At 41.0% G+C, this 17,206-nt stretch overlaps 1 protein-coding gene across 1 annotated transcript in view; it reads left to right on the forward strand.

The window, feature by feature from the left end:
- Positions 1 to 17,206, forward strand: part of LOC124776022 — a 290,423-nt gene that overhangs the window by 250,508 nt on the left and 22,709 nt on the right. Inside the window, exon 23 of the mRNA XM_047250863.1 lies at positions 418 to 603. Coding sequence (XP_047106819.1) covers positions 418 to 603 — 186 coding nt within the window. The remainder of the gene's footprint in view (positions 1 to 417; positions 604 to 17,206) is intronic.

Here is a 17,206-nt window from a genome sequence, read left to right on the forward strand (position 1 = left end):
TGAAATTGTTATCATGTAGTTTTGTATTTTTGCAAATAATTCTGCAACTGTCATGTTTTTGTGGGTTCAGTTTCACTATAGAGAGAACTTTATATTTTGCAAGCGCTCCAGTAATTATGAATAAAAATAATTTGTACTACTTCAGTTTTTTACTTTGGGTAATGTCATAATAATAAAAGGCATTGGCAATAATAATCACAAATGTATGCATGCTGATATGCCTTTCAGCCATGTGAATTAAAACATCATTAAAATAATGTCATTTTTATTGAAACCATTAGCAACAGCAAATTTTCAGTCTCAATTCACTGTTGGTAAAAGTGAGGAAAAGCTTATGTTTTCTTTAAATTGTACTTTTCACGTCAGAAAAGAAGTTTTTCAGCGTGTTTAAGGGATTTTCTCTGTTTCTTTTTGCAGGGCATGTTACCTTTTACAGGTTGACAAAGATGAAGAGTTGGTTAATTATCTTGTAAACATTGTGATAGGTGACACGTCAGATGGAGTCACTTCTTTCTCAAGACTAAGAGCTCTCCAGTGCCTGCTCTCTACTGTTTCATTGTCTGCATTAGAGAAACTTTTTGGCAAGGATGAAATGTACATCAGGTATTTAAACTTGAAAGAACAAATTATTATTATTATTATTATTATTATTATTATAATAGTAGTAATGTTACTTTGCCAGAAAATGAACATGCTACACATTTTGCCTCCTGAAAGTAATTACTGGCCAGCAATTGGGTATATAATATATTCGGTATATCATGTTCCTGCATTTCTGGGGACTCCTTTCCACATAATTTCTCTCTCAGTTCTTGTAAAGTGGTCAGCATGCCATGCCTGTTCACTCACATCTGCAGTATTAAACAATATAAAATCCAGGCTGGAATAATGACAATATTATGAAAAGGTTAGGTTGCTATTCATCATGTAGTGGAGTTGTGGAATTGCAGGTGGACACAACAAAAAAAACTACTAAAGATGTAAACTTTCAGCCAGAGGGCGTTCTTCTGAAATATACAAAACACACACACACACACACACACACACACACACACTCACACTACTGTCTCTGGCTGCCAGGGCCAGACTGCGAGCGACTGCGCATAATGGATGCAGCAGTCTTGGCGGTGGGGATAAGGCTGGGGTGGGGAGTGGAAGGCAGAGCAGGGTACAGGTAGGGGAAGGTAAAGTGCTATTTGGGGGAGCATACAGGGACGAGGTGGAGAGAGCATAGCGGAGTCGTGTGCAGTCTGGAGGCTAGCATATAGTGTGGGGGAGCGGAAGAAGGGAAAGTGAAAAAACTGCAGGTGTGTTTGTGTAATAGAAGGCTATGGAGTCGGAACAGGAATGGGGATAGCTGGGTGAAGAACAACGAGTAATGAAGGATGAGGCCAGGAGGGTTACGGGAATGTAGGATGTATTACAGGGACTGTCCCCACCTCTGCAATTCGGAAAAGCTGGTGTTTGTAGGAAGGATCCAGATGGCACAGGCTGTCAAGCACTCATTGAAATGGAGGATGTCGTGTTGGGCAGCATGCTCTGCAACAAGGTGGTCCACTTGTTTCTTGGCCACAGTTTGTTGGTGGCCATTCATGTGACAGATAGCTTGTTGCTTGTCATGCCCACATAAAATGAAGCACAGTGGTCGGAGCTTAGCTTGTAGATCACATAACTTGTTTCACAGGTAGCAATGCCTTTAAAGGAATAGGTGATTCTTGTGACCAAACTGGAGAAGGTGGTGGTGGTGGTGGTGGTGGTGGTGGTGGGAGGATGCATTGGACAGGTCTTGCATTTAGGTCTATTACAGGGATATGAGCCATGAGGTAGGGAGTTGGGAGCAGGGGTTGTGTGTCTGCATGGACAGGTACATCGTGCAGGTATGGCGGATGGCTTTTTTATTATATATATATTTTCTTTGAGGAATGGGGTAGAAGAGGGGGAACGGGGACAGAGGGAGACTGGCTCTCGGGAGAGGTTCTGGGATGGGTCTAAGGATCTGACGAGAGACTGGAGATCCTGCTGAATAGCATTCTCTGTCAAGATTTAAATTACCTTTCACTGTGCCACGAAATGGGGAATGTCCTACACAGTATCCTCCCCACCCCTCCCGCAGTGGTATTCTGCCCACCACCGAATTTATTCAATATCCTTGCCCATCCCCACACAACCCTTGCTCCCAACCCATTACCTTACAGCTCATATCCCTGTAATAGACATAGATGCAAGAGCTGTCCATTACATCATCCCACCACTACCTTCTCCATTCTGGTCACAAGCATCACCTATCCCATTAAAAGCATGGTTACCTGTGAAACCAGTCATATGATCTACAAGGTAAGCTGCAATCTCTGTGCTTCATTGTATGTGGGCATGACAACCAACAAGCTGTTAGTTTGCGTGAGTGGCCACTGACAAACTGTGTCCAAGAAACAACTGGACCACTGAGTTGCTAAGCATGCTGCTTCACAACCTGTGGCATCTGGATCCTTCCTACCAACACCAGCATTTTCTAAATGCGCAGGTGGGAACTCTCCCTGCAATATATTCCAAGTTTCCATAACCCTCCTGACCCCAGCCTTTATCAGTCATTGTCTTCACCCGCCTGTCTGCTTCCCTGTTCGGTCTCCACAGTCTTCCTGTTGCTTAAGCACACCCACAGTATTTTTACTCTTCCCCCATGAGTCATAACTTCCGGACTGCACCTGGCTATGCTACGCGCTCTCCACCTCATCCCTGTATGCTCCCAAAAACAGCACTTTACAGTCCCCCACCCATACGGCTGCTCTCCCTCCCCCACCACCCAGACTGCTTCCTCCATCATTCGCAGTTGCTTATAGTCTGGCCATGGCAGCCAGAGACAGTGGTCCCAGAAAAGTTAGCAAGAGTCCAGTAGTTAGATCCAAACACATTGGTTTGCAGAGAGAACCTTGTGAGGAAACATTTGGTAATGCAGCTGATTACCTTCCTCTGCATAGCTTACTAATCATCAGTTTGCCCTCCACAACAGTCTGTCAGACTGTTGTAATCACATAGAGGGTTCTCACTCAAACAAGCAACCGTTGTAGGCCACCAGAAGTTGTCTAAGGCAACTTGTGATGCCAATCATTAGAGCAACTGTGTACTACTTAAAGATTCCATTCGCCATTGGAATAGCCCCTTTTATTGGACTGTGAATAGATTTTCACTTTCTGAAGCCCAAATGACTGAGCTGCAGCCTGTGCAGCTCTTTGTCTGCATGCAGGTGGTAACAGGAGCCTAACGTAGATCTCCCCCCCCCCCCCCCCCCCCCCCCATTTCTCTTTCTCCCTCATCCCTTGTCCATCGCAAATGCCTACATCATTTAAATATAAAATTCGTCAAATCTGTTCTAATTAACACATACCTAATCCTCATTTTTCAAGGAAAATGTGTTGTCTTCTTGTTGCTAATGATCTATTGCATGGAAAATTTCAGTTTTCATTGTAGATATAAACTCTTACTTATCAATATTTTATAAAAGATTGTTAACAAATTTGTAACAATGGAAATTCCAGGATGGAATGTAACAATGTAATGTTGTTACTCACCATATAGCGGAGATGCTGAGTCACAGAAAGGCACAACAGAAAAACTGTAAGAAAGTTAGCTTTTGTCAAAAATAGGACCCCCCCCCCCCCCCACACACACACACACACACACATGATAAATTTGTTATGTTTTTTTATTGATAATTAAGAATTTATATTTACAATGAACCCTGTCATTTGTGTACAATGTGTAATTAGAAACAAGATGATGTGTATTTTTCATAAAAAATTATGATTAGACTTGGTTAATTTGCATATATTTGATGAATTTTATAGTAATACAATGTAGGTATTTGAATTGAGGAAAAGAGAGAGAGAGAGAGAGAGAGAGAGAGAGAGAGAGAGGGCGAAAAAATTAAAAAGAACCATATCAAGATGTGAACCAGCGATCCAATGATCATTCTCAACACTACTGTGTGGGCCCCTTGGAACATCGTGAAAAGTGCCTTAGGTGAAAGTCCATCAGAAAACTTCAAAGTCAGTTTTCTCGAGAATTTTTTTTAGAATTGTGCACTTGCTTGGGGTGATTGATATTTGAATTATAAACTTAATGTACCAAAAATGTAAAAAATTTCAGAAGTCAGATTGCAGGGTCAGGGTGGTCTCCTTGTTAGTCAACTGCTGGTCCCTGCACCTATCACTAATCCTCCATAGGTCTTTTTGCATACCACAAGAGTCTTCTGGAGTTACTATCTTCTTCTATAGTAGTGCTCATGTAACACTCGCTTTTGGTCAGGGCCAGTTTAAGGCCCAAGCAACACAAACAGCCAGTTGGGGCACCAAGCCGAAAGGAGCAGCAGAGGCACCCAAGTATAAAATTTGTATTCAGAGTGAAGAGTAATTAGAAATGAAATAAGATGTGGGTGAAAGTATACACTAAGACAAGCAAACATGTTCCACAGTAATGGGTCTGCAAATGAATCGTTTTGGAGATAACTGTGAATGTGCATCTGTGAGCTGCCACTGACTTCAGTATGAAGTATTGCTGCAGTTAATATAAATTTATTTGAAATGCACACTTCATTAGTAAGTCTGCGTATGATTGGGCTCAAATTTCACCCATGGCATACCCTGAAAGGAAATACTGCAGTACTTCAGCACATTAGCCATTACAGTTTACTGTACCTGTGCATGTTAAAGGTGGTGTTCCACATTTCGTCCTGATATTTGGATGCAGTACTGCACTCCGCATAATTCACTGCTCGAGTTCTTAAACGTTACCAATGGGAGTGCTGTACACTTCACTTTTGAGGTTCCCCAGACAAAAATCAAAATTATTAAGGTCAGGTGACATTGGAGACAAAGGTACTGGCCCTATTTCACCTGTCAGTCTTGGACCATATTGGTGCAGTAGTTGTCCTCCATCAGCATAGAAGTATTGGTGATCATTCATCCATGTACTGCATTCCCAAAGTTGCCTAATGTATGGTAAGCTGTAGATGACTATTTAACCCAGTTAGATGGGAGCTTAATCGAAAAGTGTATATTTCAAATACATCAATAAGATAATTTTTCATACTGTAGTCAGTGGCAGCTGGTATCCACCACCACCACCACCACCACCACCATCATCATCATCATCATCATCATCATCATCAGCCAACTCAATCATTAGATGATGTGGCCTCTTCGAGTCGTCGATTCAGGTAGGCTTTCAGAAGTCTTCTCCAAGTGGGACGGTCTTGGGCAGTTCTCTGTCAGGTGTTACCAGCGATCTTCTTGATGTCTTTGTCCCATTTGTTTGGTGGTCTTCCTCTAGGCCTCCGGTGCTCTCTCGACTCCACTCCAGTACTAGCTTCGTCCATCTGTTGTCTTTTCTTCTTGTGACGTGGCCAGCCCACTGCCATTTCAAGGAACCTACTCTCTCTAAGATGTCTTTAACCTTCGCCACAGACCGGATGTCATCTGCCCTTTTCCTGTCCTTTCTTGTATAGCTCAGCATTGATCTCTCCATGGCTCTCTGTGCTGTCCTAAGTTTCCCTTTTGTAAATGAGTTCAGTGTCCATGTCTCGCAGCCATACGTCATCACAGGAAGAATGCATTGATCAAATACTGCTTTCTTCAGATTTACTGACATTTTTGATCTGAATACTTTTGAATTCTTCCCAAATGCTTGCCAGCCAAGCTTGATGCGTAGATAGATTTCTGGCCTTACGTCTCCCTTCATATTTATAATCTGGCCAAGGTAGACATATTCACTGACCTCTTCTAGTAGACTGTCCTGGTATGCACACATTTACAAATTCCAGAAACTGTTCACTGTTGGGCCCATACATCCTGGAATGTTTTGTCTTCTGTTATGGTGCACTGTCACGTGTCAGTTCTCACTATTGTGAACCACTTGAACGTATACGGAGGTGACAAGTCATGGGATAGTGATATGCACATATACAGATGGCGATAGTATCACATACACAAGGTATAAAAGGGCAGTGCATTGGTTGAGCTGTCATTTGTCTTAGGTGATTCATGTAAAAGCTGTCCGACTTGATTATGGCCACATAGCGGACATAAACAGATTTTGAACATGGACTGGTAGTTGGAGCTAGATGCATGGGACATTCCATTTTGGAAATCATTACGGAATTCAATATTCAGAGAAGCAAAGTATCAAGAGAGTGCCAAGAATAGCAAATATCAGGCACTACCTCTCACCACAGGCAACACAATGGCCGACAACCTTCAGTCAACATCTGAGAGCAGCAGTGTTTTGCATAGAGTTGTCAGTGCTTACAGACAAGCAGACTGAATGAAATAACTCCAAAATCAATGTGGGACATATGGCGAAAATTGGCATTAATGGGTTATGGCAGCAGACGGCCAAGGCGAGTACCTTTGCTAAAAGCATGACATCGCCTGCAGTGCCTCTCCTGAGCTTGTGACCATATCATTTGGACACTAGATGACTGGAAAACTGTGGCCTGGTCAGATGAGTCCCAATTTCAGTTGGTAAGAACTGATGGTAGAATTAGAGTGTGGCACAGACCCCACAAAGTCATGGGCCCAAGTTGTCAAGAAGGCACTGTGCAAGCTGGTGGTGGCTTCATAATGGTGTCGACTGTGTTTATATGGAATGGACTGGATCCTGTAGTCCAGCTGAACCAATCACTGAATGGAAATGGTTATGTTCGGCTACTTGGGTACGATTTGCAGCTATTCATGGAGTTCATGTTCCCAAACAATGATATAATTTTTATGAATGACAATGTGCTGTTTCACAGTGTTGGTTTGAAGAGCATTGTGGATAATTTGAGCAAGTTATTTGGTGACCCAGATTGCATGACATGCATCCAATTGAACATTCATAGGATGTAATCGAGAGGTCTGCTCGTGCACAGAGTCCTTTACTAGCAACACTTTTGCAATTATGAATGGCTGTAGAGGCAGCATGGCTCAATATATCTGCAGGGGACTTCCAACAACTATTTCAGTCCGTGCCACATAGAGAAGCTGCTCTATGCTGAGCTGAAGGTGGTTTGACGTGATACTGGGAGGTGTCAAATGATTTTTGTCGCTTCAGTGTGTAACAATATATTAATTATAATGCTTGGATATGTCTCACAGTTGGTGCAAATATTTTCATCTGATGCCATTTCAGTGATGGGCATGTCAGTTTAAAATAGTGCTGTCACCGGTAAACTGGCATGTGAAAAGTGTGAACACCTGTTACCATTCAGCTATTTATGAATCAAGTAAAATGAGTAAAACCCCAATGAAAGGCAATAATTTGACGGAGTGGATGGGGGAGATGTCAAATGACATATTATTAGTGTGGAAATAGCAATTTCTGGAGCACCACTAGCAGAACTGGTTTGAGAACAATTTCTCAAACAAGTTCTGCTAGTGTTCCTTCAGAAATTACATTTTCCCCTCTTTCAGTTTCATTCTCTTAGCAATAATATATTGAGTTCTACCTCCTTCAAAGTATTCAATCCAGCCACAGATCTGCTCTGATACTTGGTAGGCTTGTATTTTGCTCACTAGACGACAGTGTGGAACTGCACTGAATGACTTGTTTAAGTCAAGGAACACAGTATCAACCTAGACTTGTTTGTCTATGGCACTTTGAATTTCATGGACAAACAGAGCAATCTGTTTTTACAGAATCCATGGTGGTTTGTATAGAGGACATTATTGTTCTCCAGAAGCATCATAGTGCACGAGTATAGAATATGTTCCATAATTCATCAACAGTATAGGCCTATAATTATGTGCATCTATTTGACCAATCCTGTAGAATCTCACAGTTACCTTGTTAAGTACGTATGCATTTCCTGTATTGAAACGATTTTAGTTGCTTTTGTGTTCTGCAATAACTTATGTCAATATCTGGCATTTTGGCATTTGCACAGTCATTGATATGAGGAACTACTTTATGATCGTATCCTCTACAGTAAAATGATTGTGGGATGCTGAATTCAGTTGTTGTTGTTTTGGGGGGGAGGAGACCAGACAGCAAGGTCATTGGTCTCATTGGACTAGGGAAGGACGGGAAGGAAGTCGGCCGTGCCCTTTCAAAGGAACCATCCCAGCATTTGCCTGGAGCGATTTAGGGAAATCAAGGAAAACCTAAATCAGGATGGCTGGACGCAGGATTGAACCGTCGTCCTCCTGAATTCAGTAATTAATCACTCTGTTGTCCTCTGTTTCAGTGTCATTACAATCACTGAATGAATGACAGAATAGATGATTTTGATCCACTTACTTACTTTATGTAAGACCTGAAGCTTTTACAGACAATGGAAATTGTCCAGAATGTAATAACAACAATAAAATGGAAAGGACAGATTGGTACTAACCACTTAGGGCAAGTGTTGAGTCACAGACAGGCACAATGAAAAGACGGCTTAAATATTTAAGATTTTGGACACTATCCTGGAACTCAGTATCAGTAGCAGTGTAGGCGTTGTAACCGCGACCATTCCGGTCGTGGGGTGGCCATAAACCAAAGCGTGGTGGGACCATATGGGAGTGGCCTGCGAACAAATCAGACGGACGAACGGAAAACGATGGACACGCACGATGACAGATGAGTGAGCAAGACACCAAGAACAACAACACGCAAGAAGCAACAGGTTCACAAGCGAAAACCTCACAAAATCAACAACGTTCACTAGTACACGGAAATAAGCAAAGTAAACACAATGTCTGTAAGCGAGATATCGGGGGACTCGCACGAATATCAGGCTGCCTCACTGAGTGAGAGGCAGGCACTTAAATACATGGTAGGGTACGTCGCTATTGGCCACTGGGACTACATGCTCCACAGTGGCGCCCTCACATTATATACGGGTCAGGAGCTTGCGCAGCCACAGCTTACGGTGTGACGGCTGCGGATTCGAAACCCGCGGCGCTCTGTACCAGAGTAAGGACATGAAAAATCAATTTTGAATATTTTGCATAATTATTAGCTGAATTTAAAAATTTTAAAATGCTGTCATAACCTACTCATTAAAAGGTATAAACTGAGGTTAAAAGTTTAACACAATAAGGAAAGTGTTACAGTTACAAACTATGTGTTTGTGTTTGAGGCAGCATAACTAGTGGCACACGAATATATTGACTTTAATAATCCTGTATTTGAGAGTGAGAGCTAACAAACTTTAAGCATAATTTCAAGCTTTTCCTGAACATTTTCTCACTTAACATGCTTAAAGGCAAATATTTAACACATTAACTCATTTTTGAAGTAATCAGACTTCCAGAGCTATTTTATACATGGGAGTTCAGTTCTTCAAACAATTAGGGGTAGACAACTTTCTAGCACAGCCATTGTATTACGTCGGTTCTTTACCATCCCTCACGACCCTATATGGTACGTACTGGTCTAAGGTGTATTGTAAAATGGTTCTTGAATTTCATACACTTTTGCTCCAGATTTTTGTTATCAAGTCAATGGTAAAATTTCACAGGGTAAGTATTTCAAGATACTGATACCTTTTAGTTTATTACCAGCATTTTCTGCCTATCATTTGTATCTGAAGAGAGAACAAGTATTAGGTAGCGTGAACCATTTAAATTGCCAGAAATATAGCAATTGATGTTATAACATCCTGCTGATCATTTATGTCCTCCTCTGCATTAAGCATGTGTTTTTTAGTTATGATGAGGTCTAAGGCATTACCTTCACAAGTTGGTTCTGTAAGTACCTGGTCAAAGTAACTTTCAGATAAGCCATTCATAATGATAGGTTTTTTTTTCCTGGTGCATAAGGCTAAGTTCACTGTAACAGTAGATAAACACTAGTTCATCAACTTCGGATACAATAACATGGATTATCGTATTTCCAAACCTTGGGGTACAGCAAATTAATGAATATAACAGTTCACCACACCACTTGCTGCACACTACAGTTGCCATTCAGAAAACCCCTGATTCCTTACCAGTTTGCCCCTCATCCTGATGATTTCCCCTGTTGAGGGTATGAAATTCTTAAATATGCTGGCACCAGTCACCCATACCTATTTTTTCGGTTCCCCTAAACTTGTTTTTCCATTGTCTCTCGCCCCCCCCCCCCCCCACACCAGCACAAAAAAAAAAAATCTGTGTAAGAAAATGACAGTGCTTTGTGAACGAAGTCATGACATCTTTTTTTTTTTTTTTTTTTTTTTTGTTAGAATAGGCTAATGCCAAATATTGAATAATGATTTTGCAGTGTAGATGTAAACATAAAAATTTCAAATAGGTTTGTGATGTATTAAATTTAATGAAACTGGTAATGAAGGATGTAAACACTGACTAAGCAAAACGGTGTTTGTAATCAAATTGTGGTTTTTCTATAGATTCATAAGTTTTTCTTGAGCAATAAATTGAGAGGTTATGACTGGAGCCAGCACTTCCATTTTGCAAACAGAACATTAGGTAAGATTCTATCTCGTTTTATGTATTTGCTTCAATACGTATAGGAAGTAAGCAACTTTTTAGGTCAACAGATTAAAAGATAATCGGTGGACTTAATTTAAAGTTATTTGTTCACAGTTGTGTAGTACATTGCACCATCCAGAATGCAACTACACTGTGAATGCTGTTCTCAAACAGGTGATGAGTTGCTTGATGTTCGTGAGCAGTTGGAAATTGCCCTGACTACCACCAAACAATTGGCAGCTGCTGCTATGAGTGTGTTGGAAGAGCTCGTGACAGTCATGTACCTCTGATACTGGTACCAGAGGTACCTCAAGTACTGGCCTCTCCAGTGGGTCCGGTCTCCTCTGCAGAAAATACAGGCTCTGTCTTTACTTGTCCACTTGACTGTGGGTGGCATGTCAACTGTAGATCTATGTGTCCTGTACAGGGTGGACAGGAATCGGGAGGACTCGAGAGTGTTGTATCGACCCCCTAACCAACAAGTTTGATGTGCTGTTTTGTAACTGAAACTGAGCCAATGGGGCTCGCTTCACCTGTTTTGGGGTGGGAAACCTGTTTTGTTCCGTGTCGAGAGGAGGCAGCTCAAACATGTGGGCACTGATAATACCACTTACGGAAATGGCAGCAAGGGGCAGGGAAGGACACCAGGTGCACTCAGTGCTTGTGCCTGGGGGGCCTTATTCAACTTGTTGAAGAGGCTATTCCAGCAACCATTGAGGGAACAAGGTGCAACCAGCTGCCCAGCTGCAGATGGTGGTGCACATTGGAACAAATAATACCTGTTGCTTGGGCTCTGAAGTCATTCTTGTCATTCCAGTGACTGGCAGAGAAGGTTGAGAAGACCAGTCTTGTGCGTGGAGTTTCAACAAAGCTCACAATTTGCAACATTGTCCCCAGAACTGATCATGGCCCTTTGGTTCTGACCCAAGTGGAAGGGCTGAACCAGAGACTAAGTAGGTTCTGTGACAAGCTAGGCTGCAACTTCGTGGACTTGAGCCATAGGGTTGTGAGCTATGGTGTTACCCTAAATGGGTCAGGTGTGCACTGCACATCACAGCTTGCTACTGAAGTAGCTGATGGTCTTTGGGGTGCACACAAGTTGTTGTTTTTTTTTTAATTAGATGGCTCTCCATCCAATCCAGATAACGATAGCTGTAGGAAACCAAGAAGTATCAGTGTCAGATTGAAAGAAATGCTTCCCACAGGTGAGATCTCCTAATGGTAAACTGCTGAAGCATTTGCAACATAGTGCCAGAGTTTGAAGTGCTCGTGAAAGGCAGTGGAGCTCTTATAATACTGGGCACAGAAAGCTGGTTGAAACCTGAAATTGATAGCTGTGAGGTTTTTGAGGAAAATTTAAGTGTATATTGAAAGGATAGGCAAATGGGAAATGGAAGCGGTGTATTTGTTGCAGTAGACAAGAAACTCAAATCTGTCAAGATAGAAATTGAAGCCGCATATGAGATAGTTAGGGCAAAAAACAGTATGAGAGGTGGGCATAAAAGAAAATTGGATCCTATCACCCACCAGACTCATTTCCTGTTGTAACCAAAACCTTTGCAGAAAACCTCAGTGTACTTGTACGTAAGTTCCCAAATCATAGTGTAATCATTGGTGGCGATATTAACAACACAATGATTAATTGGGAAGATTACAGTTTTGTTAGTAGCTGGCATAATAAGACATCATGTGAGACATTACTAAATGTCTTCTCTTAAAACTACCTAGAACAGATACTTAGGAACCCCACTCATGATGAAAATATAGTGGGTCTAATGTGGCAAATAGACCTGACCGCTTTGAGGATGTCCACATCAAATCTCAAATTAGTGACCATGATACAGTTGTGGCAAATACAAAGGACAACTAAAATAAGCAAAAGACACATATTTTCAGTAAACTAGATACAAAAATCAGTAGTGTCATATCTCAATGAGGAACTTGAAACTTTTAGTACAGTGCAGGAGCATGTAAAGAAAAACTGGCTCAAGTTGAAAAGAATAGTTGATCCATGCACTGGATGTATATGTACCCAGTAGAAAAGTTCATAATGGGAGGGAACCTCTATGATATTCAATCACTGTAAAGAAATTTCTAAAGACACAGAGACCACTGCATAACAGGTGTAAAACAAAGCATTGGACTTGTAATGTAATTAACTGTCGGAGATAACGTTTATCTCATGTGAAAAGTACGATGCCCACAGTAAAGAGTTAAGGTAGTTTCATTATGTTGCCAGACAATGAGTTTAATTTATTTAATTATGAATATTTTCTTTTATGATAAATAATGGATTCGTTTGGGATGTTAAATGCTGTATATATATATGTATTTATTTATATGTATCTTTAGAGTTTATTAAGGTCAGTAGACCAAAGAATCTAGAATGCAGGAATGTCTGCAACTTCCGGGCACATGTTGGCTTGCCTGCCACTTCTTTGTCGGTATTGGAGGGAGATGGATGTGTTTACGTGACCAGTGCAGTATAATCAATGATGCATTTAGACTATCAATGTTCATAGTGAAAATGGTGTAGTTACTAAACAAAAAGTATGAATAAATATAATTTTTAGCTGAAAATATTTCAGATCCAGTAGTATTTATTTCAAACAAGAAGAAAACCCAGGCCATGCTTGTTGGAATGATTAATTTTGCCGACAAAACTTCGAGAACCCCTAGACAAACGAGATCTGCAGTGTGTAATCTTTCAGCAGCTACTAATAAATAAGTCTTGCTGAAATTGTGCTGGAACTACTCGTATCATTCTCATTCAAAATCACGTGGTGAGAGTGTAGTCCTACCACAATATACTGCGTAACATTCCCCAATTTTTCAGTTATCTAAGAAACGAGATAGGTAACAACCAGTACAATAAACTATAGATAGAGAGAGACGGAATGAAACACGTTTAGCTATCAGGAGAGCAGTGTGTGATGCATTCGATGACTGCTGTAACAGAATATTGTCAAATCATATTTCACAAAACAAAGATATTTTGGTTGTACGTAAAGGCTGTTAGTGGCACCAAAGTTAGTGCTCAGTTCCTAATGATTGAGAATGGAACTGAAATTAAGGGTGGCAAAGAAAAAGTTGAACTGCTGGACTCTGTTTTCAACTGTTCCGTTACAAAAGAAAACCCAGGAGAATTGTTGCAGTTTACTCCTTGTACCACTGAAAAGATGAATGAAATGAATATTAGTGTCAGTGGTGTTGAGAAACAGCTGAAATTGTTAAATGTGAACACAGATTCAGGGCCCGATGGTAATCCTGTCAAATTCTGTGCTGAATTTGTGGCTGAGTTAGCCACTCTTCTGACTGTAGTCTATCGTAGATCTCTCGAACAGAAAACCTTTCCCAGTTCTTGAAAAAAGCACAGGTCACACCTGCCTACAAGAACAGTAGTAGAAGTGCAGTTACAACATGCAAAGGAGGAACTAGATAGGTTTAGGAGGGTGAGGTTTGGTGGGGAGTGGGAAGTGGCAGTTGGCAAGAAGGCAGCTAGGAGGAGGAGGAGGAGGAGGAGGAGGAGGAGGAGGAGGTATTCAGACAGTTATACTTTGCGCATATGCAATAGATTTGACCAACTGTCTGAGTTGAGTGGATAGGAGCCTCTTGCAGCTGTAGATGTAGGGAACATGCAACAGACCTCAGCAGTTAGGCCGCCTAGTTTAGTATAAACACTATCGTTTATATTGATTTGTATCCTAGTTTTTACAATAAGGAGTGCATGTAGTGCAATAAAGATTGGCAATAATTGGAAAGTGACACAACATTTGTTTTCTTTAGCTTTCTAAGGAACCAGGCATATGTGAAACTGTAGATTGGAGGACATTTTATTTAAGATTCTTTTGTAACATACACATATTTCACTGGACTTGGTGAATGGCTGTTTAGTAAGACAGACCTGTACAAGCCTGTGCTACATTCTCTCATTCGTCATAATACTGTTTGTCCATTTTCTGGCACTAAATAGCTAATTTTAGTGAACTAAAGACTACCAGTGAATAAAATGAGGGCATTCTATATTTTTCGCTGCTGCTGTGAAATATATATGTATGGCCAGGTGGCATTCCTAATTGTTATATCGGACACATTGAAAAATACAGCTTTCTTACTGGTGTACCACTATTCATTGCTTGCAACCACCGTATCTGATCATTTAACTTGTACTACAAATGCCATCCAGCTGCAAGTTAGATTAACTTTCTAGCTGGTCTGCCGCCTTTATGTTAACACTCCACTGGCAATGTAGTGCTGTGCAGCAGGTATGGAACAGCCATGTTTGCCACCAACTTTCAGGGATGATACAAGGATTTAAACTGTGTGCTTTTCATCATTTGTGTACATTTTACCAACTGTGTGTATTTTGTTGACTGCATTTTGATCAAGGTATGTATACTTGGGTGTGTCTATTATACTTTGACTTCATAAAATGTAACTTGGCAATTTTATAGCAAGTTCCAGAAGATATGTGGAATATTGTATATTTTATATATCCGTCATATGAGCTGCAGTCCCCCCCTCCCCCCTGATTGTTTTCCCCTTAGATCAGATAATGGCAGTATAATAAGACTGTTGAAACCGCTCATGTTTCAGCAGTAAATGTGTCTACACTGCGATCGTGTCAGTTTGGAGCAGATGATTTACATGTCAATTCTGTGAATATTATTGTTGATTAAATTGTACTTCAATAAACATTTCTTCTGTTTTTTCACAGAATATCTTGTTTTTCTGTATTTCCATAAAGTTGGTTTGTATACTCACTCTTATCCCACTAATGGGGTAAGACCGGGTGATATGACTTTGTCTGTAAATGAACTCCTTATTGAGAAGGTAACGAAGCTATGACTTCTCAGGAATATTATACTGTACCCAATTAAATTAGGTTAGTTGCAAAGTCAAACAGAAAGGAGGAGGTTCTGCTGCTAGGTAGTCTGTACGGTGGAGGTGTGGGCCAGCAGTTATAGGAAGTGTTGGGGAGTGAGTACCAGGTCACCAGCTTTGTGAAGCCTAGTGCGGTATTGGCTCAGGTGGCTGACAGCATAGGGGAGCTATGTAGGAATTCTACAAAGGAGGATCAGGTAGTGATAGTGGGCGGAGCAGGGAACAATCTCGATAGGGACAGGGAATATGATGTAGGTGGTGACCTGGTAAAGATAGCTACTCAAACTGGTGGCACTAATGTGCATTTCATGCAACTGTTTCAGCATCATGATCGGCCTGGTTTTGATGTGGCTGTAAGGCGTGTTAACATGGGTCTGGATAGGGTGCTGATGGCAGAGGGCATGGGTCACATTTCAGTGGTGCCAGTTGGGTCTATCAACATATCAGGTTTCACTAGGCATGGCCTGCACATCAATAGGTACGGGAATGGGAGGCTGGAAAAAGTTTATAGGTGACAGTGTAGTGGGTGGTGGTGGGATCACTCATGGAAAAATTCCTGTAGTAGTTAGTGTTAGATGTGCACCTTTATTTAGATTGAATACCTGCTTAAAGGAAGTCCCTCTAACTAAGGGCTCACCTTCAGATGATGTCATGTTTCCAAGTAGAAAAGGAATTAGCATATTTCATCAAAATATAAGGGGTATTAGAGATAAAGTTAGTGAATTGCTTACAAATGTTGACTCTGAAATTATTGGTATGTCGGAGCACCACTTAAATAATTTGACAATTCATTAGCTGACTGTTTTCCAAGGTGTTCCTTGTGGGGTGGGGGAGTGGCTGTGTACGTAAAAAACAGTATTCCGTTCGAGTCCATAGATCTATAACGGCACTGCACTGAACGGATATTTGAATGTTGTGCAGGGGCAGTTGAATTTACTGAACTAAACTTCAATTGCTGTTGTTTATAGGTCCCCTAACTCTGACTTCTGAGCATTTCTGCTCAAACTAGAGATGGCTCTTGATTCACTTTGTAGGAAGTACCAGAAATTAGTTATATGTGGTGACTTCAATATGTTGTTGTTGTTGTTGTCTTCAGTCCTGAGACTGGTTTGATGCAGCTCTCCATGCTACTGTATCCTGTGCAAGCTTCTTCATCTCCCAGTACTTACTGCAACCTACATCCTTCTGAATCTGCTTAGTGTATTCATCTCTTGGTCTCCCTCTACGATATTTACCCTCCACACTGCCCTCCAATGCTAAATTTGTGATCCCTTGATGCCTCAGAACATGTCCTACCAACGGGTCCCTTCTTCTTGTCAAGTTGTGCCACAAACTCCTCTTCTCCCCAATTCTATTCAATACCTCCTCATTAGTTATGTGATCTACTCATCTAATCTTCAGAATTCTTCTGTAGCACCACATTTCGAAAGCTTCTATTCTCTTCTTGTCTAAACTATTTAACGTCCGCATTTCACTTCCATACATGGCTACACTCCATACAAATACTTTCAGAAACGACTTCCTAACACTTAAATCTGTACTCGATGTTAACAAATTTCTTTTCTTCAGAAACGCTTTCCTTCCCATTGCCAGTCTACATTTCATATCCTCTCTACTTTGACCATCATCAGTTATTTTGCTCCCCAAATAGCAAAACTCCTTTACTTCTTTAAGTGTCTCATTTCCTAATCTAATTCCCTCAGAATCACCCGACTTAATTCGACTACATTCCATTATCCTCGTTTTGCTTTTGTTGATGTTCATCTTATATCCTCCTTTCAAGACACTGTCCATTCCGTTCAACTGCTCTTCCAAGTCCTTTGCTGTCTCTGACAGAATTACAATGTCATCGGCGAACCTCAACGTTTTTATTTCTTCTCCATGGATTTTAA

This window comes from Schistocerca piceifrons, chromosome 2 (assembly GCF_021461385.2).
Source record: "Schistocerca piceifrons isolate TAMUIC-IGC-003096 chromosome 2, iqSchPice1.1, whole genome shotgun sequence".
Lineage (NCBI taxonomy): Eukaryota > Metazoa > Arthropoda > Insecta > Orthoptera > Acrididae > Schistocerca > Schistocerca piceifrons.